At 40.6% G+C, this 22,124-nt stretch overlaps 1 protein-coding gene across 2 annotated transcripts in view; it reads left to right on the top strand.

Annotated features, from left to right (window-relative positions):
• Positions 1-22,124, top strand: part of USP31 (ubiquitin specific peptidase 31) — a 162,359-nt gene that overhangs the window by 8,340 nt on the left and 131,895 nt on the right. For both annotated transcript variants that reach the window (XM_047712824.1, XM_047712823.1), the window contains exons 2-5: positions 18,556-18,693; positions 19,971-20,059; positions 20,151-20,243; positions 20,843-20,978. In XM_047712824.1, coding sequence (XP_047568780.1) covers positions 18,556-18,693; positions 19,971-20,059; positions 20,151-20,243; positions 20,843-20,978 — 456 coding nt within the window. The remainder of the gene's footprint in view (positions 1-18,555; positions 18,694-19,970; positions 20,060-20,150; positions 20,244-20,842; positions 20,979-22,124) is intronic.

Consider the following 22,124-nt stretch of genomic DNA (forward strand, 5'->3'; position numbering starts at 1 on the left):
ATCTTGTCTTTCATCTGACTGTGATCTTTCTCCATTTGGAAATCATTGTTTGATGCCATGGACTACGGCAGTTCCTAGAGGAATTGGCTAGTCACTGAACATCTGTTGCTTCTTCCCTCCGGTTGCTGAGCCTGTATGGTAGCAAACAGTGTGTCCACAAACAAACAGTTCACGTGTTAGAACATTTCATGGGACTGGTCCGGAAATGCCTTTGTTGCTTCTACTGTAAGGAACCTTTGTAATCGCATCACCAGCTCAGTAAATTCTTTTAATTCTTTGTATTCTTACCTTCCTTCCCTCCTTCCTTCCTCTCTTTCTTCCTTCTTTCCTTCCTTCCTAAGTCTGTTTGTTAGTAACTTTATACCCAACATGGGGCTCAAACTCAACAACCGTGAGATCAAGAGTCACGTGCTTTTCTAACTGAGCCAGCCAGGTGCCCTTGATAGTCTAATCTTTATTTATTTATTTTTTGAAAAAGATTTTATTTGTCAGAGAGCACAAGCAGGGTGAGTGGCAGGCAGAGGGAGAAGCAAGTTCTCGCTGAGCAAGGAGCCTGATGCGGGGTGTGATCCCAGGACTCTGGGATTGTGACCTGAATCAGAGGTAGATGCTTAACCAGCTGAGCTACCCAGGCATCCCAGTATTCTAATCTTTAAAAGCAAGGCAGAGCTGTCTGATTCTCAGGAGATTTAAGAAACAATAATGATAATAAAATACCATTTATTTGTGCGGAACCAGTTCATTTACAAAGTCCCTTTGATTCTTGAACAGCACTGGTTTGAACTGTGCATGTCCACTTATATGTGAAATTTAAAAATATATGAAATTTTTTGGGGGGTTTGTGGCAGTTAAGAGAGACTTGCGAATGAACTGTGTGCCTAGAAATATAAAAAAAACTTGAGTGGAAGTTAGGTAGGTCATGAATGCATGAAATATATGTAGATACTAGTCTGTGTTAATATTTACTACCATAAAATATGTACAAACCTATTATAAAAAATTAAAATTTATCAAAACTTAAGCTCACACAGACTGTACATGGTATGATTTATAGTCAAATGTAAACAAGTATGGAGATGCAGTATTAAATCATAACTGTATAAAATTCACCGTAGTTCATACTGTGCTACTGTGGGATTTTCATGGCCACCTTCTGTTGCTCATGCGGCAAGCTCGAGTGATGTGAACATCCACTTATAATGCCAAGTGACGCAAATCATGCCTGGGTGAGCAGTTCGTCTGTCCAATAAATTGTATTTTGCAATAAGTGATCACTTGTGGCTGTCACTATTGGTTGTTAAGTTTTTGGGGAGTCCAAAGTTCCACACAGATTTTCGACTGCATGGAGGTTAGTGCCCCTAACTTTCACATTGTTCAAGGGTCAACTGTACATTCATTTAATTTTTTTCATTAAATTTTCACTACAGTGCCTCTGAAAGAGGCATTAATTATTCTATTTTTGAAATTAGGATGTTGAGTTCAGTGCTAGTAAGTAGGAGAACCTTACATGATTTTTAGGAGGATTAAGTAAAAAGATATAAATGAAGGTTTAATATAGAAACTTAAACTTAGGGGCGCCTGGGTGGCTCAGTGGTTAAAGCCTCTGCCTTCGGCTCAGGTCATGATCTCAGGGTGCTGGGATCGAGTCCCGCATCGGGCTCTCTGCTCAGCAGGGAGCCTGCCTCCTCCTGTCTCTCTCTGCCTGCCTCTCTACCTACTTGTGATCTGTCTGTCAAATAAATTAAAAAAAAAAATCTTTAAAAAAAAAAAAAAAGAAACTTAGTAACTATTCAGTAAATAGCAGGTGGTGAAAATGAAGGCAGTCAATTTAATGTCTGTGGCCTTCAAGTACCCTTCCCCATTTCTAAACTCTGTCTCCTCCAATGAGCAGTTTTTATTGCTGCCACGTTCATCTTTTTCTTTTTAATTTTTTTTAAAGATTTTATTTATTTATTTGTCAGAGACAGAGGGAGAGAGAGCGAGCGAGCACAGGCAGACAGAGCTGCCACGTTCATCTTAAAGTTTACCAGTGATTACATTATTTCTCTTCTTAAAAATTGCTTTTACTTTTTCTTTCATATACAATACACAGTGTGAATTTCTAAGTTTGGCATTTAATAAGCTTTTCCAGAAAAATGAAGTAAAAAGCATACATAAAACCAGCCCCGTTAAAATTTAGACTCAGTAGACATAAAACTACTGTCACTTTGCTCTAAATGTTTCTAAATGCCTGCTCTCAATTTCTGTATTTACCTGGTCATGGACTGGAGACAAACACTTCACAGACAGGCACCAGTCCGTGGATCACATTTTGAAGAGCATTTGCACCGGTCCGTGGATCACATTTTGAAGAGCATTGCTCTAGTGCTTTCCAGAGTCTGATTTTGCCTGTTGTATTCCTGTAGTTTCAATTAAATGTTATGTTCCCAGGGCGCCTGGGTGGCTCAGTCAGTTAAGCTGCTGCCTTTGGCTCAGGTCACGCTCTCGGCAGGAAGCCGGCTTCTCCCTCTCCCTCTGCCTGCCGCTTTGCCTACTTGGGCTCTCTCTTGATCCCTGTCAAATAAATACATAAAGTTTAAAAAAAATGTTCTGTTCCCATATTTCCTGTAAAATGATAGATTTGGAGGCTTAATGAGATTCAGGGTTGAGTGTTTTTTGTTTTTGTTTTTTATTCCCCATTCTATTTTTGGTAGTGTTGTAAACTTGAATCAGGAAGCCTATTAATGTCTGGTTGTGTGTCTTACTGTGTTAGTAGACACTGATGATTATCCCGTGATCCATTAGTTCATTAAGGATCGAAAATGGTGTTATGACTTTAACATCTTATTAGTTAGAGCACTTCTGTAGAGGCTCTTGCCCTCATGAGTTATTTGGTTACCCTAAAGTAAATTTGGAGAAGAAAGGTAACATAAATGCTTGAGGGTTTTTTCCCCTTAATTTTTGGTTTCCAGAATAATTTTTCAAAAAGATTTTATTTATTTACTTGACAGAGAGACAGCGAGAGAAGGAACACAAGCAGGGGGAGTGGGAGAGGAGGAAGCAGGCTTCCCGTTGAGTAGGGAGCCCGATGTGGGGCTTGATCCCAGGACCCTGAGATCATGACCTGAGCTGAAGGCAGGTGCTTAATGACTGAGCCATTGAGGCACCCGGAGTGATTGCTTTTTTAAAATTTAATTTTGTTTCATAATTATGTAAAAAATAAAATACATGGTGGAAGTCAAGTGTACAATGTAAGATCTATTCAAGGAAGTCTAGTTTGTCTTTGATCCTGACACCTCCTTTCTCCCTAGATTGTATGATTTATTCTTTCGTTGTTTTAATACAAGCAAATTAGTTTTCTCTTGCTTTATGTGTGTGTGTATATATGTGTGTGTGTGTATTATGTATGTATTCATTCATATTTTCTCTTAGTTAGATAAATGGTAGTGCATTGTATGGAATTTTCTCCATCTTGCTTTTTCTTACAGCTGACATATGAGTGCTTACCACATGCCCTACATAGTGGATTATTTTATTTATTTCTTATAACAGTGTAAAGTAAATACATGAATTATTATTTCTGTCTTACAGATGAAGAAACCAAGACATTTCTACAGACTTTTTAAAATCCTGTGACTCTCTAAATTTCCCATTATAACTGGTTTTGTTCTTTGTATACATGTTTATGAGTGAATGAATGGACAGGGACCTAACTTCTCTATGTGCTTTACTTTGAGCAATAAGGGAGGCAGAGCAAGGCTTGTATTTAAACTCTAAGGAAGGAGATTCAACCCCTTATTTGAGGTGTAGAGCTCTCTATAGCTGGAGAAGAATAAAGAACTTTTCCTGACCAGAGGTGCTCCCAATAATTATAAAGATACATTAACTTAGAACATTCTTTAATCTTACCCTAAAGTAAGAGTTCCTTTTTAATAGTTTAGTGACAACTTGGTAAATCTCTCTCATTTTAGAGCCTTTATTCCATGAGAGTTAGAATAAACTAGAAATGCTAAAGAGAAGTCAAACGCCTTTAAAAGCAGTAGCTCATGGGAAATAGGTACTAGTGACAGAAGGGAAGGAAAGTAGCCTCATTTCCCTGCAGGTAGGTGGAGAGAGGAGCACTGGTAGCTTGTTATCTGTCCATCAGGAGGAAGGGTAGGTTAGGTTGGAGACCTGTTGGTCATTACCCTTTGAGTCTCTGTGGTGATGCCCGGCAGCTGAGTAGGCTGTTGTAACTGCCCACAGCCGCTTCCTGGTGATACCCGCTTCTGTCTCAGGCTGTCAGCATCAGAGGATCATGCCGGGGGAGGGGGAGGGTACCTGGGGTGCAGGTCTGCTTCTCCCCTTTTGAAAATCTGAACCCATGAGTTTTGAATTTAGTGAGCTGGTCGCTGAGCCTCAGTTTCTTTATTTTCCTTTTCATTGCCACTTGAGACCAGCTTCACAGATCAGTGTTTGACAGCCATTGGTTCCCTTAGTGATGGGAACATTTTAGCTGGAAAACCAACCAGCTGTCTCACACATCCACCAGCCCAGCCTGTTAGAGTAAGTCTGGGACACAGGAAAGGGACCTTGGTAGGAAGAAGACATGGAGGGTCCTACAGAAGGCCACGGTAGTCAGGTGCTGAAGAGAAACGTGTTCTGCTGCAGAATTTTCTCCGGATCTGGCCTTGCAACTCTAATTGTTCTGTAGCTCACCTTTGATGCATGTGTGTTCCAGGTTTTGACCCCTTGAATTGTAGACTCTTTTTGAAGGGGTGGTATTTAAATTTCCAGTGTTACAGAGCTAGGTGGCTCTGCTGAGGCCTTTGTCCCCAGAGAGTTTTCAGGATGATTCATTCTGTGCTCTTGTGTTGTCAGTTTATGATATTTTTGAGCAAAACGATATTAACCATTCATCTGCCCTTTTGAGGGAATAAGTCTTTCATGTAAGTTATTTCCTAGATAATTATTTGTTCTTCACGGTCCTTCCTTATTTTTCTCTTGCTTTATCCAGTTTTGCTTTTTTCCAGAGAGCCTATACCTCCTGATTCCTCATTCCTGTCTTTTGCCATTTTCAATCTGCTTCTAGTTAAGTAACCAGATAAATACAGTCAGCTCTAAATAAGACTAAATTTAGAGTTATGGCCTCAGAGTCTGGCTAAATTAAGAAACATCAGTGTTCTTCCTTTTTGAAGTCAACTAATTTTTAAAACTTTTTATTTTTTTTTTTTTTTTTTTTTTTTTTATTTTTTTTTAATTTTTAAAACTTTTTAAAAATGATTTTATTTATGGGGCTGTTGGGTGGCTCAGTCTGTTAAGCATCTGCCTTTGGCTCGTCAGGATCTCAGGGTCCTGGGATCGAGTCCTGTATTGGGCTCCCTGCTCAGTGGGGATTCTCCTTCTCCCTTTGTGCCCTTACCCCCTGCTCATGCTTCTCTCTCTCTCAAATAAATAAAATCTTTTAAAAAATAAATAAAATATTTTCATTAATTTAAGAGACGGAGAGAGAATGAGTGGGGGCAGAGGGATAAGCAGACTCTCCACTGAGCAGGGTGCCCAATGCGGGACTTGATCCCAGGACCCTGAGATCGTGACCTGAGCTGAAGTCAGACGCTCAACTGACTGAGCTACCTAGGCCCCACTAATTTTTTTTTTATTTTATTTTTTTTAATTTTTATTTATTTATCTGACAGACAGAGATCACAAGCAGACAGAGAGGCAGAGAGAGAGAGGGAAGCAGGCTCCCCGCTGAGCAGAGAGCCCGATGCGGGACTCGATCCCAGGACCCCGAGATCATGACCTGAGCCGAAGGTAGCGGCCCAACCCACTGAGCCACCCAGGCGCCCCATCCCACTAATTTTTTAAAACTTTTTAGTGAAATACAGCATACATACAGAAAAATGCATACATCGTTAGTATATAGCTTGGCGAATTATCTTAAAGTGATAATGTGTCAGCCAGATCACAAAGTAGAACATCACTGGCACTCCAGAAGCTCCTTTGATGGCTGCCCTCTCCCGAGTTCTACCCTCTCCCTCTTCCCCAAGGGAACCATTCTTTTGACTTCTAACACCTCTAACAGACTTTGCCTGTTCATGAGTTTTATTGTGGGTAGAATAGTAAAAACACCTTTATTGGGGCGCCTGACTGGCTCAGTCAATAGAGCATTTAACTCTTGATCTCAGCATCATGAGTTCAAACCCCATGTTAGGCATGGAGCCTACTTTAAAAAAAAAAAAAAAAAAGCTTCACTGAGATATAACTTCCATATCATATAATTCACCCAAAGTGTATGATTCAGTGGTTTTTAATATAGTCACAGAATTGTGCAACTATAGCCACAATCAATTTTAGAACATTTTTATTAAACCCCCCCAAAGAAACCCCATTCCCTAATGGCAGTCACTACTCATTTCCCCCCAGCCTCTCAGCAGTGGGTGTCTTTCTGTTTTTCTAGATTTGCCTTTTGTATAAATGGAATCCTGCAACATGTGGTTTTTTGCATCTGGCTTCTTTCACTTAGCATCTGTTTTCAAGGTTCATCATTATACTTCATTCCTTTTTATGGTTGAAAAGTACTCCACTGCATGAATATACCGTGTTTTGTTTATCCATTCACCCATTAATGAATATTTGGGTTGTTTCTACTTTTTGACTGTTACAAATAATGCTTCTGTGAACTTTCATGAACACATTTTTGTGTGGACTTATGTTTTCATTTCTTTTGGGTACATGCCTAGGAGTGGAATTGCTGGGTCACATTGTGACTCCATGTTTAACTTTTAAGCAGTTGCCCAGCTGTTTTGCCCAGTGGCTGCTCCATTATGTATTCCCATCAGCAATGCATGGAACTGCATGGAAGTTTCCAGTTTCTCTGTTTTCTTGCCAACACTTGTTATTGTCTCTTTTGTTAAAGCCATCCTAGCGGGTGTGAAGTGGTAACTCATTGTGGTTTGTTTTTTTAAGTGGCGTCTTTTAAGTAAACTCTACCCTTGACATGGGGCTTGAAATGACAGCCCCTGAGATGAGTCATATGCTCCGCTTACGGAGCCAGCCAGGCACCCCTCATTGTGGTTTTGATTTGCATTAAGTATATATTCTTTTGTGTCTGGATTCTTTTGCTAAAGTTCATTATGAGGCAAAGTCTATTTTGATAAGAATATTATCTAAGTTATTGTGGAAAACTTAGAGAGTATGTAAAAGTTGAAAGAGGAAAATCGAAAATGTAGAAGTTGTTTGGTATATTACTTTCCTGGTATTGTATTATGATTAATTTTTGCCACAAAAACTCTTCTGATCATTGTATGAAGGTATATGATGATCTATTTGGGGGTGGTTTCTGGTTGTGATGAATATTTTTTATATATATCTTTCACCTTTTTTTTAGGAGCAGAAAATGGTTATTCATTACATATATGAATTCTTAAAATTTGTAAGAAAACTAGTTACTTTTGATTATTTCTTTAGGATACATAGAAGTGAAATTCCTGGTTCAGTGGCTCTCTTTTTTGAAGAACCTTAAGTCACCTTGTTATCCTTATTTTACAGGGTTGTGCCATTAGCAATGTGCAAGAATGTCTCTTGTACCCTACTGTTGCAAAATAGAAATCTTTACGCCCCTAAGTGGGAAGTAGCATTTTACTGTTCTAATTTGCATGTCTTTGATAACTAGTGAGGTAGGACAGCTTCATCTGTTCTTTGCAGTGGAAATATACCCATATGATGGTAACATTTTGATAGCTGAGGGAATTACCCTGTTTTGATTTCACAGACTTGCCTTTGTTTTCTGTGTATGCACACACTCTTCCGTTTAGCCTTCACCTTCTACAGGCAGATGACCAAGGCCTGCACCAACTAGAATTGTTCGGGTCAGACCAGGCTGAGGCTGGCAAGGTTTTAAATTGTAGTTTGCTAAGGAAAAGCCTGGAGCCAGGACTAGGGCCTTGTGCTGGTTTTTATCTGATCTGATTTTCAAGGTGAGGGCTGAAAGATCTGGTTGAGGCCGGATTGATTTGGAGACCATACTTGTGTGCGGCTCAGGAGTCAGGGGTCTTGACTGTGGGGCACACGGTGTTGGGCGTGGAGAAGCGATATGGCAGGCCCATGACTTGAAAGCATCTTCAGCCAGCTAAGATTTATTGGGTTTATGGCACTCCAGGTTTTTGGCAGTGTGAACACATCATTTGTAGTGAAACTTGCTGGATCTGCTTATGAATGCTACCTCTTGGTTACTACTAGTTGATGTTTCAGTTATCAAAATGCAGTAGCAGTAATGCTTCAAGGCAAAATTGTTTCCAGAATATTTTGGATCCCTTTATAAAATTGTCTGTTTGGTCAAAAACATTTTAGATCTGTTTATTGTCAAATACCAACATATTCAGAATCAAGAGGATGCGTACTTTGTCTCTTTGTGTATAATCTCACACACACACACAGATAATAGAAGAAATATATGCATGTTTGGCTTTGGGATAGTTAAGGTTTGACCTTATGCATCCCCCCTGCTTGTCTTTCTCAACCTATTCTACCTCCAAGGGTGTATAGGTCACTTAACTTCCACCTCAAAGAGCAATACCACTCAACCAAGTACTCTGGCTGCTGTGCCAATGAGTAATGCCATGTGCTGACTTCCAAGGGTGTGTTTCTCCTGTGGTATGGTTCCCTTGATCAGAAAGCTGCCCCTGGGTTTTTTCCTCTTCCTAGACCTAAGCTTTTACTTCCTATGTGGCAAGACAGGGTGGCTTTAAAAGGCTCGTGGTAGGTGTCTGTAAACATAAATTTTTTTTTTCTGTCTCTCTTTCCCCCATTTTTCTTTGATGCTAGCTGCAGTCCCTTTTTTCCTTTTGATAAGATTCAAAGATTGGTGTTAAGTTTGGGTTTAGGATTACTATAGGCAGAAAACTTTGATCTGAGTTCTTAGGTCTGTCTAGCAGAGGAAAAAGAAATTCTCAGCATTGTGCAGTCCGACTCTCTAGGATTTGCGGCCAGAAATAAGGTACATTTCTTTGTTTTGCCAGCCCCATCTTCTGTGCAGAAGGTTTGGGTTCCCTGGCCAGGATAGTATGTGGTGTGCTCTCGTAAGATCTCCTTATGTACCACCTGGTCATGGTTCTAACAAATTCATTTTAGAAAATGTGGGAAATACGGAAATGTATAAAGAAGAAAGGGATAACTCACCTAAAACTTGCCACTCTGAGGCAATGACTGTTAGTGTTTCAGTGTATAGTTAGAAGGATAAAAGACAAAAAAGTCTCTAAAAAAAAAAAAGTATGAAATTATGTCCATATGTAGTTTTGCATCTTCTTTTCACTTAATTGTATTGTGTATTAATTTCTCCATGTTTTCTAAAACTTAAACATTTGTTCCATGGTAGGAATATATAATAATTTTGTAGATATATCTATATCTATCATTTATTTTTTAAAGATTTTATTTATTTGTCAAAGAGAGAGAGGGTGAGCACAAGCAGGAGGAGAGGCAGGCAGAGGGAGAAGCAGGCTCCCTGCTGAGCAAGGAGCCTGACATGGATCTCGATCCCGGGACCCCAGGATCATGACCTGAGCCAAAGGCAGACACTTAACCAGCTGAGTCACCCAGACATCCCTAATTTTGTAGATATTTAGATGGTTTTTCTAGTTTTTCTGTTTTGACTTAAAAAAAAAAAAAGAAAGCTCTTTATTAAATAATAATTGATGAATCAAGCAGCATCCCATCTAGCAAATAGAGGGGACTCCAAGATCTCTGTTTTGACTTTTGACTGTTGAAGATTATTACACTCCCAATGAGGCTTTTCAGCTAAATCAGAACCGGACATTTGCTTTTTGGACCGTGTTGGTCAGATTTTCCTCCTTTAAAAAAAAAAATTTTTTTTTAAAGCTAATTTTGTTATAGTTGGGAAGAATCTTAGACGGTGTTGGATAATGACAGAGGCTAAAAAAAGAAGATACTCTTGAGTTCCTTAAGTCACTTTCAGCGAGGCTCGGCCACGTAGGGTGTGCTGGGAGGGAGGGACAGGCTGGGAATTCAGTGCCGCCAGCGGAGCAGCCTGAGCACTGTAAGGTAAAGAGCGCCCCCTTTACATTAGCTGATGAGGGACAGAGGTAGTTCTCCAGAGCCAGGTTGTTGTCTCCCTTGTTTGCTTTCTGCAGCTTCCTGGGACTATCAGGCGGGCCATATTCGCCTTCACATGTTGCAACTTGATCTTCTGGTATTGTCCAAATTCCTCCTTACTCCTCAAATAATAACATCTCAATTAGATAGACTCCTTTTTTTTTTTTGTTTCTGGGCCATATTTCAGTCATAGGAAAAAATGCAAATTACAACAAAGGACTCATTAACAAGGATTTCTTTAAAAGGAAATAAGCTCCCAGAAGCCTGGCATCTCCAACGCGTGTTCTACGTCCACACCGAAAAGTGACATTCCAAATGACCAAGCCCTATATGATCCTGAGTCATGTAAGGCAAAAAAAAAAAAAAAAAAAATCATTTATTGAAGGATTTTGGACAAAAAGTTTTTAAGGCTGTTTTAGTCAGACGAGGTTGAAGAATAGTGGTAACTTTGGACAAGTTATTTGACTTTTCTGAGCCCAAGTTTTTTTTTTGTCTATAAATAATAATGATAATACTTAACAACATAGGGAACTTCTGAGGGTTAATTTTATAGGAAATAACACCTATAAACAATTAGTATAATGCCTGGTATATTATGAACATTCAATTATTAGCTGTCATTATTGTTACTGTTTGTCTCAAGTATTGTTTTTGCTAAGTGTTGGGGAAATAATATTGAATGAGACATTCCAAATCACTGTGTACTGGCAGAGGCAGATAATGAGGTTATGTGTTCTGGTGATATGAATAAGACAGAGTGTAATAAACAATATAGTACAGTTATGATAAAAGACCCACCCTTGAGTTTTAGTGCTTTTGGAAGTGAAACTTCAGAGCTTTTCCAGTGTGGCCATTTTCTTTCTGTCTTGGCTTCACATAGAAAGAGAATTTTTTTTTTTTTTTTTAATTACACTTGAGAAAGGTTAAAATGATCAGGTCCCACTATAGATAATTAAATCAGCATCTCTGGGCTGCTCCCAGTTTGTGGTTTTTGTTTCTGTTTTTTTAATTTCCCTAGATGATTCTAATGTGCAACCAAGAGACAATGCTTTAGATATTTTTGCTTTCTCTGTGACATTTTCCAGAATTATATAGGATAATTCCTTTCTTTTTTCTTGACTTTTGAAACTTAAATAATACAAGCTGTGTAGAATTTTAGAATTTTTAAAATGCTTTTATAAAAATTTTTTTTATGAAAATGGTTTTATAGAGTTTGTAAACTAAACTCATTAAAGCTTCACAGTGTTTCTTTTAGAAAAGTATTCTCATCCCCATTTTATAGAAAAGATAGCTGATGCTCAGAGCAAACACATATGAAGAAAAAGGCAGTAGAAAGAGGATTTGAATCCAGGTATTCAGAATCCAGTCTTTCTGTTTCTGTTGCCTTTCTAGTAGAAACTCCCAACTGCTGTTTACGTACTTGGTGGTCTTCTCTTGCTGCTGTATTTTTCTACCTACATAGCTTTATGATCTGTTGTAAACTCGCTTGTCATTGTTCATCTGGCTGAATCACTTGGGATATGTTCCTTTTTATATTTCTCTCTTTCATCCTGGCTCTAATGCTCTTGACCCTACTTCCACCTTAGTTGTAATTTTTTGGAATGCAGTCACTATTTCTCAACACTCTTACTAAAGCTTTCTCTCTTCTCTTTTAGATAAGATATATACCCTTTCCTAGTCTCTCTTTCAGCATTGAGTCCCTGCCACCAAGTCTTTTTGGTATATGCAAGTTTGTTTAATATCCAGATCTACTCTTATGAATGCAGATATCCCTTGCTATCCAAATCTGTTTAGTTCCTGAGTTTGGATCATGAGAACTTGGATTTAAGGGACACCTCTACTTAAGTTACTCATGTTAGGTCCTTCTGTTATAAATCCCTTTCCCCTGTGGCCAAATGGGAACACATGAATAGGCTCTGTTTGGCAGTCTCTACTTATTCTCATTGAGTTGTCTTTCCATCTTGGATGGAAGCTCCTTTCCTGTTGTCGCCTTTCTTTTCTCTCTCCTCTCCCACCCAGCTCCCAGCTCCATTCTACCAAGGAAGGAGAGTAAGGGAGTGCATTTGAGGGATGGGAATGGAGGGCATTCCAGTCCTGGGGCAAGTATATGTGAAAGTCTGGAAGCGTTACAGTCTCTTTCAAGGGCCAGTTGTTGCCATGGCTGGCAAATAACAAGAGTGCCTCAGCCTAACTTGTGTTATGTGATGACTTACTCACCAGAGGTGAAGGTGAGGAGGCAGGAGTGGATAAAGGACTCAGAGAACCCTGTTTGAGCATGGCTGCTTTCTGTACCCTGGTATGGAACACTGTTGAATGGCCTCTTTCGGGTCTATCACTGTTTTATCCCTTATGTTTTAGTTAAGTATTCTTCATCAAGTTAGTAGTTGTCCACAAAGTCAGATTCAAAAGATGAAACTTTTCTCAAGACAAGTGTTACTATTCTGTTCTTACCAATGCAGTCCAGAAACCAAATTTCACTTTTAGATGCCATCTGTGAACTCAGCTGTTTACAATGCATCTTTCTCTTAAAATTTAAGTGCTCTTGTCCTCCCAAGTTCTCCTTCTTACCCAGAATCACTGGAAATAAATTCTGCATTTCTTCTGGCAGAGAATCAAGGAAAGTGGGTAATAATTTGGTGAGTTTTGGCAAGCTACTTTTTCCCCGAAAGAATAGAATAACCCAGCTCCTGATCAAATCAATACCACCATGTCCATTCCCTGTAGGAGGAGATCATCAATAGCCATTGCTTTGTCGTCGTCTTCCTGGGATTGGGTCAAGAGTGTCTAGAGCCAGTTTCTGTCTTTTCCCTCGAGCCCAGGATTCTGCTGCTGCTGTACTAGGGTGCTATGGAAAGAAAACCTCATGTCTAATATTACCGTGCCAGTTGGATAGACTTCATTCTTTTTCTTTTCAGGGCCATGCTTCCAACCCCCCCCTTTTTTCTTTTTTCTTCATAAGGGGAAAAAAGTTCTCTGTAGAGCTAGGCCTTAAGATTTTATTTGAAGGGTAAAGAGAAGTTTTATTATAAAATTCAAAAGCTTTATAGATTTGTTTGACTTCCACATTATTGTTAAGTAACTGGATGTTAAGGATCATCGGAAAATTGGAGTGATAGTCAAATTCGTTTATAGTAGGATGTGTAGGATTTGAACCAATAGGTTAATCTTCCAAACAAATACCACACCCGCATTCTAGAAAATGGATATTTTAAGAAGGCTCATATTCTATTTTTCATTGAAGTGACAGATTTATTTTTTTATAATATCTTTTTTTAAAAGATTTTATTTATTTATTTGAGAGAGAGAGAAAGAGAGCATGAGAGGAGAGAGGTCAGCAGGAGAAGCAGACTCCCTGCAGAGCAGGGAGCTTGATGTGGGACTCGATCCCGGGACTACAGGGTCATGACCTGGGCTGAAGGCCGTTGCTTAACCAACTGAGCCACCCAGGTGCCCAGAAGTGACACATGTAAATAATTTCTCAGATTGTAGCAATGCTCCTATTTATAGATGACATATTCCAGTGATAATTAACTTTTTTAAAAACTGTAAAAATACAGAGGGATTGATTTTAAGATATAAATAAGAATAAACTAAGGTTCAATTATGCAAAAAGTTATAAAAGGCAAACCAAAGCAATGTCAGATGAGGCCCAAAGCGGGGCGCCTGGATGGCTCAGTTGGTTAAGCCTCTGCCTTTGGCTCAGGTCATGATCTCAGGGTCCTGGGATCGAGCCCAGCATAGGGCTTTCTGCTCATCAGGGAGCCTCCTTCCCCCCTCTCTCTCTGCCTGCCTCTCTGCCTACTTGTGATCTTTGTTTATCAAGTAAATAAATAAAATCTTAAAAAAAAAAACGAGGCCCAAAGCAAAAGTCAAATCACTTGTTGGGACTCTAGGGGAAGAGGTTAGGGGAAGATTTGGGATGCTAGAAGTGTCATCGATGGCCAACTCAACTGCTTTGCTTTATAAACCAGAAAGCACAGGTTCCGTGAGTTGCCTGAGATAACCAGTTTATGGTTTGTGGCAGAGCCAGAGACTGGGCCCCGGTTTCTTGATTCCCACTGTTTTTTCCTTCTTGACTCCACTATTTTTCTTTCTTCTGTAACATGTGCTACAAAGTAATTACTAGATTATTCTATGTTTTGTCTTGTTTTGGTAAGAAGTAAAACAGATAGTCCCTTGGGTCTCTGCAGTGGGAAGAAGTCACCATTGTGAAGGAGGAAAAAGGGTCAGAAAAAGGAGCCTTTGTGTTTGTGTGTGTTCAGGGAGGTTTCCTGTAAAACGTCCTTCAGTTTGTGATGTAGTGATTTAGGGTGGGGTTGACCTGGAGCAGTTTCTGCCCTAGTTACGGGGGTTGTGGAAGTCCTATTGCCTGTTGAGTCGTGCCCAACAAAAATCTGGTCGAGCAGCCTCTGCACAGCACTTTGTACACAGGGACTGGGGAATAAGTGCTTAGCTGAGTTGAAGCGATAGTGGCAGGAATCATAAATCAGATTTGATGCAGTCCTGATAAAGAATTGTGTATTGTCTCCACGGTGACATTTGATGGATACTGTGCTTGAACTGTCTGCTGTGACACGTAACGAGGAGCTTGATTTCAGCTAACTCGTTTCTCAGGAACGAGTGCGTGGAGGGCTCCCCAGCCCTGCTGGGAGTAAATACAAGAGAGGGTTCCTAGACCAGACACTTGCCGTGCTTCAGGCGGTTGGTGTGCCCTGTCTGTAGGCCAGGAGATTTGTCATTAGCCTTGCCACCCCTGAGACTGCCTCTTGGCAGCTGTCGTGTGGTTTTTCCCCAAAAGGAACAACCCAGAACAACTAACAAAAATGAAGGTTCCCAGCCTTCCTCTCTATAACTTCTGAATCTGTAACTATCTTTATGTCCTTCTCTCCTGTCTCTCCCACCTCCTGTTTAAGGCACTTCTCGACCTCTTTTCTGAATCCCCCCCTTGCCTCTCACTGAAGAAGGCTCCTTCTGCAGGTGTCTCCCTTCCGTGAGCTCCTTCCCCTCAGCATGCAAGTCCCTCTTCACCGGAAGCTCCCCACCAGGCGGAGCATCTCTCCTCCTTCCCTTCTTCTGTGACTGAGCCTCTTGCGGACGAAGGATGGTGTTCTTGCAGTCATTCGATTTCCTTACTTTTCCTCTCTCTCACCCTCTCTGGTCAGTATCTGCTTCACTGAGACGGCGCTGTCCGTTCTTAACTTGCTGTTCCAGAGGACCGCCTCTGTGCCCGTCTTACCTGACTTTTCTGCCGTCATTTACCTCTCTGCTTCCTGAACTCTCTGGCTCTTCGGGCTTCTCTTATCTTCTTTGGCTTCTTCATTGTGACTTATCCCTTCTGTGCCATCCTTTTTCAAGAATCTAGCTGCCTCCTTTTCTCATTATGTGTTTCCAGGGTTTTTTCCTCTGTGTTCATACGGTAAGAGAGTGCTGCTCTGATTTAACTTTCCAGCTCAGATTTCTTTCCTGAACCCCAGACTTCACCTCACTGGGGATCCTACAGGTCCCTCAGATTCAGCATGTTGAAATCTCTGCTGTCCCTCAGTCACTTCCTCTGTTCCCGATTTCATTATCCATCTAAATCAGATACTAAAAACCTTGGTGTCATCCCTCATTTCTTCTTTGTATCCCTTAATATAGTATCACCATTACTTGTCACTTGTTTCTTTTCCTTCCTGAGTTGGCCACACTATCAGTGGTGCTGCTAGTGCTGATGGCTTTTATTGGTCTTTTTTTCTTTATGGGAAAAACTTCTCTTTCTTCTGTAGCTCACATTTTCCCACTGTCTACACCAAATGTCTCCGGCTTTGATTCTCCTAAATGAGTACATAAGGCCATAAGCCAGACTATTTCTAGATGAAGTACGGTGTCAGGTATAAACTGCTATAGGGAGATTAAGGAAGGTGAAACCCAAGGAAGAAAATCCTGGATTTGATGATTCGGGTGGTGTCTGGCCGTGGAGGAAGTTTTGTAGCATAGTGAAGACTCACCACACCATTTCTCCTTTGGTGTACCTTTGTCTGAGATAGCATTCAAGTGGTGTCCTTCTGGTCACTGAAACTTTGTTGTCAGGGTCCTTCTGCTCCTCTGCTCACTTTATCCAGTTAGTAGATTTTGCCAGTTGAGACCTCAGTGTTCTCTTGTGTCCCTTTGATTTTTTTCCTCTTTGAATTTGAATCTTCGTCAATCATCTTTTTGTTATCATTCACATTTAATTGATCATCAGGTTATGATGGTTCATAATCAAGTTGTAAATCTGTCCCTTCTTTTTTTTTTTAAAGATCTTTTTTAAAGATCTATTTATTTATTTTAGAGAGCATAAGGGAGTGACTGGGTAGAGGAGCAGAGGAAGAAAATCTTCAAGCAGATTCTCTGCTGAGCGTGGAGTCTGATGCGGAGCTCGATCCCACTCCGTGTGAGATCACGGGCTGAGGCAAAACCAAGACTGGAACTTAACCAACTAAGCCACCCAGGTGCCCCTTAATGTTTTATTTTTATGTGATCTTTAGATCTAATGTGAGACTCAGACCCACAACCCTGAGATCAAGAGTTACACACTTCACCGACTGAGCCAGCCAGGCACTCCCCTATTATCATCTTAAATGGAAAATTCAGTGGACAATTTTTAGTTCTTTGTCCTATTTTATCATTCTTAACACCATTGATCACTGTCTCCTTCATAACCCTCTTCTCTTGACTCTTGAGACTCTGTTCTCCTGCTTTTCTTTTCTTTCTTTCTTTTTTTTTTTTTTAAAGATTTATTTATTTTATCTGACAGATAGAGATCACAAGTAGGCAGAGAGGCAGGCAGAGAGGGAGGAGGAAGCAGGCTCCCTGCTGAGCAGAGAGCCAGAATCGGGGCTCGATCCCAGGACCCTGGGATCATGACCCGAGCCGAAGGCAGAGGCTTTAACCCACTGAGCCACCCAGGCGCCCCTTCTTTCTTTTTTTTTAAATTTTGTTTATTTATTTGACAGAGAGAGATCATAAATAGGCAGAGAGGCAGGTGGGTGGGGTGGGGGGGAAGCAGGCTCCCTTCTGAGCAGAGAGCCCCATGCAGTACTCGATCCCAGGACCCTGAGATCATGACCTGAGCTAAAGGCGGACTCTTAACCCACTGAGCCACCAGGCACCCCGTTCTTCTGCTTTTCTTACCATGTCTTTGGTGGTCTTTTCTTGGTCTCTTTTGAGGGCCCCCAAATATATTTGTCCTCTGGCTTGATCTCTCCTGGCCATGTCTGGGCAATCTCATCTATACTCATGATTTCGGCTACCACTCATCTGTTACTCCCAAATCTTTTTCCTCAGGGCACGCTCTTCCACTGAACCCCAGATCTGTATTCCTCATTGTTTACCAGATACTTCCACTTGGAGGTCCCACAGAACTTTAAATGCAGTGGATTTGAAAAGGGAACTCATTGTCATCTTCCCCAGACTTCTTCCTTTTTCATTTTGCCTTGATGAAGGGCACCATCAGTTGCCCATCGCCCAGATATGACACCTTGGGGACATTAATGCCTCCCTTCTCACTGTCCCCATTCATTTGGTCACAAATCCTATTGAATCTACTGCCTAAATTCCTAAATCTCTCAGGTCTGCCTTCATGTTTCTGTCCTCACTGCCTTAGCTTGGATCCTCAGTATTTTCTTGCTTCATCAACGCCTTTGTCTCCTCACTGCCCAGAACTGCAGTTGTGTCTCCTTCTCCCTCCTACTTCCAAATCCCATACTCAGCTGAAATTTGAGTTCTTATTATATCTTACTTACATGTGAAATGTTGTGCATGCATTCTTACTTAACCACCACATTAACTCACCATTCTTTTACTTCGGAAGAGAGTTGGCCCAGGTCTCACAAATACAAGTGGTAGGAGAGAAATTTGAACCCAGGCTGTATGCTCCAGAGCCATGCATTTAATTAACCAGTTCATTGAGCACCTTTCACTGGCCACCCCTCTTTCCATATTGTAATCTTTGGAAGCATGTCATTGGTCAAGGTAGTTAAGGTCCAAGTCCTGAGAGGAAACTATTGACATTAATTATTTGGAATTCTATGAGGAAGATTTATTTCTTCCCCTTTTTCATTTAATCATTTTTGTGTTGTAGATGTATTTTATACTTGGGTTTATAATTCAATACTATGTTACTTATTTAACCAGCTCTCATTTTTAAGATGTTCAAGTTATTACCAACTTTTTGCTATTATAAAGCCTGACGAACGAATATTTTCTTAGAAGTCTTGGCTTGCTGTTTAGTTGGTTTCTTTAGAGATATTCCTCAAAGTAGGATTGGTTCGGTAGGTGCATTTAAGTCTTCTATACATGTTTCTCGGGGTGGGTTTTTACCTTAAGCATCTGTTTTTATGTTGCTGTCTTTCTAGGATGTGCTCTTAACACCCTTGAGATTTTGCATCCCTCTTTGGGATTATGAATAGTTCATCTTTAAAACCAGGAATTCAACTATTCATGCTGATTTATTTACCTGTGTAGAGTATTGTGTCAAAGAACGCACTGCAATATCGGGGAAATTCCCAGCATGACGCCCAGGAGTTTCTGCTGTGGCTTCTGGACCGAGTTCATGAAGACCTCAATCATGCTGTGAAGCAGAGTGGCCAGCCTCCTCTGAAGGTGAGGGTGCGCGCCCTGCTGGGGCAGCCAGGGAGCCTGAAGCAGGGGGCTCCGGAATGGTTTATTGAATGGAGTGAATGTAGATTCTTCTCTCAGACCTCCACTGAGGAGTTGTTGTGGTTTGCATTTAGTTAATAATAGTGAAATCAACTAAGCCCTGGGTAAGTATAAAATTCAGGGGTATTTAGAGGATTTTCCTTGTGTTTACTGCTTGCTGGCAGCATAAGAGAGATGCTGTGTCTGAGGAACTTAGAGTCTAGGGAGGGAGGACATATTTGCATGTGTGACTAGCTTTAGACTATAGTCAAGTGATTCCAGGTCACTAAGCTGTACTTAAAGCAGAAATTGCCTTCTTTTCCAGTGAGACACATAGACTTACAGATTACTGAAATGAATACACACTCAAAAAGGAAATGAATGGATGTCTTTGCTATTACAATTGGATTTGAGTGTAGGAACTGAACCCCTAGAATATTCTACTAAGAAATAGTGATTCTTCCTCAGTTTTTATGCATGCAGCCTTAATATGATTGGTGAAATGATTTCTATCGTGGAAATAATAGACCAAAGAGTTGCTATTTGCTTGCCATTTTTAAAGGTTTTGATAATTCTGCACTGTAATTCAAAATTTCAGTCTGTGATTTTGGTAAGGTGTTAAGTAATTCTGATTCAAGGTCCCTCTGTGCCCATACACTCTGTACTGTCATAGGATCACGTGATTGTGGCTAGGTGTCCCACCAGACTGAGATGTATTCAAGGTCAGGCACTGTGTCTTATTTATCTTTGTGTCCTTGTGCCCTTTGCGGGGCTCTCTGTACATGCTAGCAGGTGTTCAGTGGCTAACTGTCAGGTGGATGGACATGAAAAGGCCAATTAAATATGCAGTAGAGTGGCTGGGCACCAAATCGAGCAGCACAGCTGGCAGGGGCTCGAGCGGGTGGGCACCATGGTGGGGGTTATTTCCTGGAAGAGCCCAGAGGGAGACCTTCAGAGCTGGAGGGAGATGGGAGCACCCTATGGAAGGACTGCCGGGCTGCCTCTGTTGGGTGGAGAGACCAGCACAGGCACGGTCTGTGGAAGAGCCTATGACATGCATCCTCGTGACCCCCATCCTGGCCACTGCATTCTGATGCCTTCAGCACATTCTTTTCACTGGAACATCTGGACCTAATGCACAGCTTATAGAGGAAGTCAGGACATTTGTGACTGTTTCAGGTTTATCTCCCATCAAAAATTGGTACTTCTAATGTGTGAAATTGTACTTGCCCTTTTTTTAGCCACCATCAGAGACTGATATGATGCCTGAGGGACCATCTTTTCCTGTCTGTAGCACTTTTGTACAAGAACTTTTTCAAGCCCAGTACAGGTATGAGCATATCAAATTGTCTCTTATGTGGTCTGCTTGACATAGCTCTAGATGATCTTACTGTGTGTGTCTCTCATTTTTGTCTCTGAAGATCTTCTTTGACATGTCCTCACTGTCAGAAGCAGAGCAACACCTTTGACCCTTTCCTCTGCATTTCTTTGCCAATTCCTCTACCCCACACAAGGTAAGAAAAGCAGGTTTAATAAAATTAAGACTGTACATTCCTGTGTATTCCTTTCCTCTGTAGGCTCCTGTTTGGTCTCCTTACTTACTTAGGTAACGAGATTAGTGATAAATTGAATACAGGCATTGTAAAAACCTCACAGAAGTCTGTTAATCCCAGTCTGAATTTACAAGGTGAGCAGGCACATGGGGCAAGCAAGTCTTTTTACAGTTCCCGTGGTTGTCAGTTTGTTCAGTTGCTTGTCCAATGATAGTGTGGGGCAGGGGGAGGGTTGTGGAGTGTCTTCTAGATTTTCTAGAGACTATATGTTGCACTTTAAATTAGTTACTTTATTTGAACTGTTTTTTCAAAATTTCTGAGAGTTAGGCTTTGTAACATACAAAGCACAGAATCAAGTGTTGATATGTTACATTTTGTTTGACTGCCTTTTCCAAAGGTGTCTTGATTATTGTTTTCTGGTTCCACTTACCCCCTTTGGCTTCCAAATAAAGGTGTGGGTTAGCTTCAGTTTTGTGTTAATTTCAGATCAGGTTTGTTTTGCTTCTGTATTTTAGTTGAAATAAATGCCTAATGAGAAGATCTGACTTTGATCTGCACAGGCCTCTCTATGTTACCGTAGTGTATCAGGGGAAATGTTCTCACTGCATGAGGATTGGTGTGGCCGTGCCTCTGTCTGGGACTGTCGCCAGGCTTCGGGAAGCAGTGTCTATGGAAACAAAGATCCCCACTGATCAGGTAATAAGCCTGCTCAGGCCAATTACACATGAGCCATAAAAGTGTTGCTTTCTGTTCTGGAATTTTCTAATAGTCCTCTGCCAAGTATGGTTAGATAGAAATGCAAAACCAGTTGTGTCTGTGTTGAGGAAAGAAAAATCAAGACCCAAAGAAGGAAAATATACATGAAAACTTTTCATGCTTCATTTAATTATACATATATTTTTAAAAGGAAAGCTGTGACTTGACACCAAGACCTTCTTTTAGCTTTGTTTATAAAGCATAATTACTCAGCCTTTCTTAAACTATCCTTATGGATGCTTATGTGGGCAATTGAAAGAGCATCCCTATGCTATTTGAAGGTCCGAGAGGCTTGGAAAACTCCACTAGTGGCTCTTGAAAATCCCTTTCCATTATGGTGATAAGGATGGATATCTTCTTGCTGGTGTAGTACATACAGATGCTCCATATGGTTTGCTTCCTGCTTAAAGCTGGGTCAGAGACTCACTTCATTTAGATGCGAGAAAGGAACGTTGTGCCCCTTCTGCCTTCTTTTTGGGGGGGGGTGTAAATTTTTGATAAGTAGTTATATTTAAGTTGACCCAAAATACTTTTGGCTTGTTTGTGACTTGACATTTTTGCATACAGTTTTTACTCAATTCATTATTACGATTTTATTTAGAAAAACATTTCTGATTTTAGATTTACTAAAGAAAGATGATCCTGTGGTAGAATAACTTTTCCCTAGTTAGCTTCTGGAAGCTGCTGTGTAATCACGTGATTAATAAAGGTGTTTTGTACTTTGGCCTCATGTGGCTTCATTTGGGAAGTTCCAGTAAAACAAATACAACCAAATACAGTAAAACAAATACGACCAATAACATAGCAAATATCTCATATTTTCATAGGCCAAGTACTGGCGTGTTGATAAAATGTTCATATTCTTCCTTACTTTCAAGTGCTTTTTGATTCTTTTTTCCCTTCAGGATGAGGGGAAAGACTGAAAGAGGGAGGCAGGCTGAGGTGTGTGTTTCTGGGCAGATCTGCTTGTATCTTTAAAGCTTCAGTGCTCTCTGGCTCTTTTTGCATGTGGTTTAAATGGCTGATAGAATTACAAGTTTGTTTTTGACGTTAGCTTGCTGGAGAAAGTAAATTATCTTGCATGTT

Source organism: Lutra lutra, chromosome 18, assembly GCF_902655055.1.
Source record: "Lutra lutra chromosome 18, mLutLut1.2, whole genome shotgun sequence".
Taxonomy (NCBI): domain Eukaryota; kingdom Metazoa; phylum Chordata; class Mammalia; order Carnivora; family Mustelidae; genus Lutra; species Lutra lutra.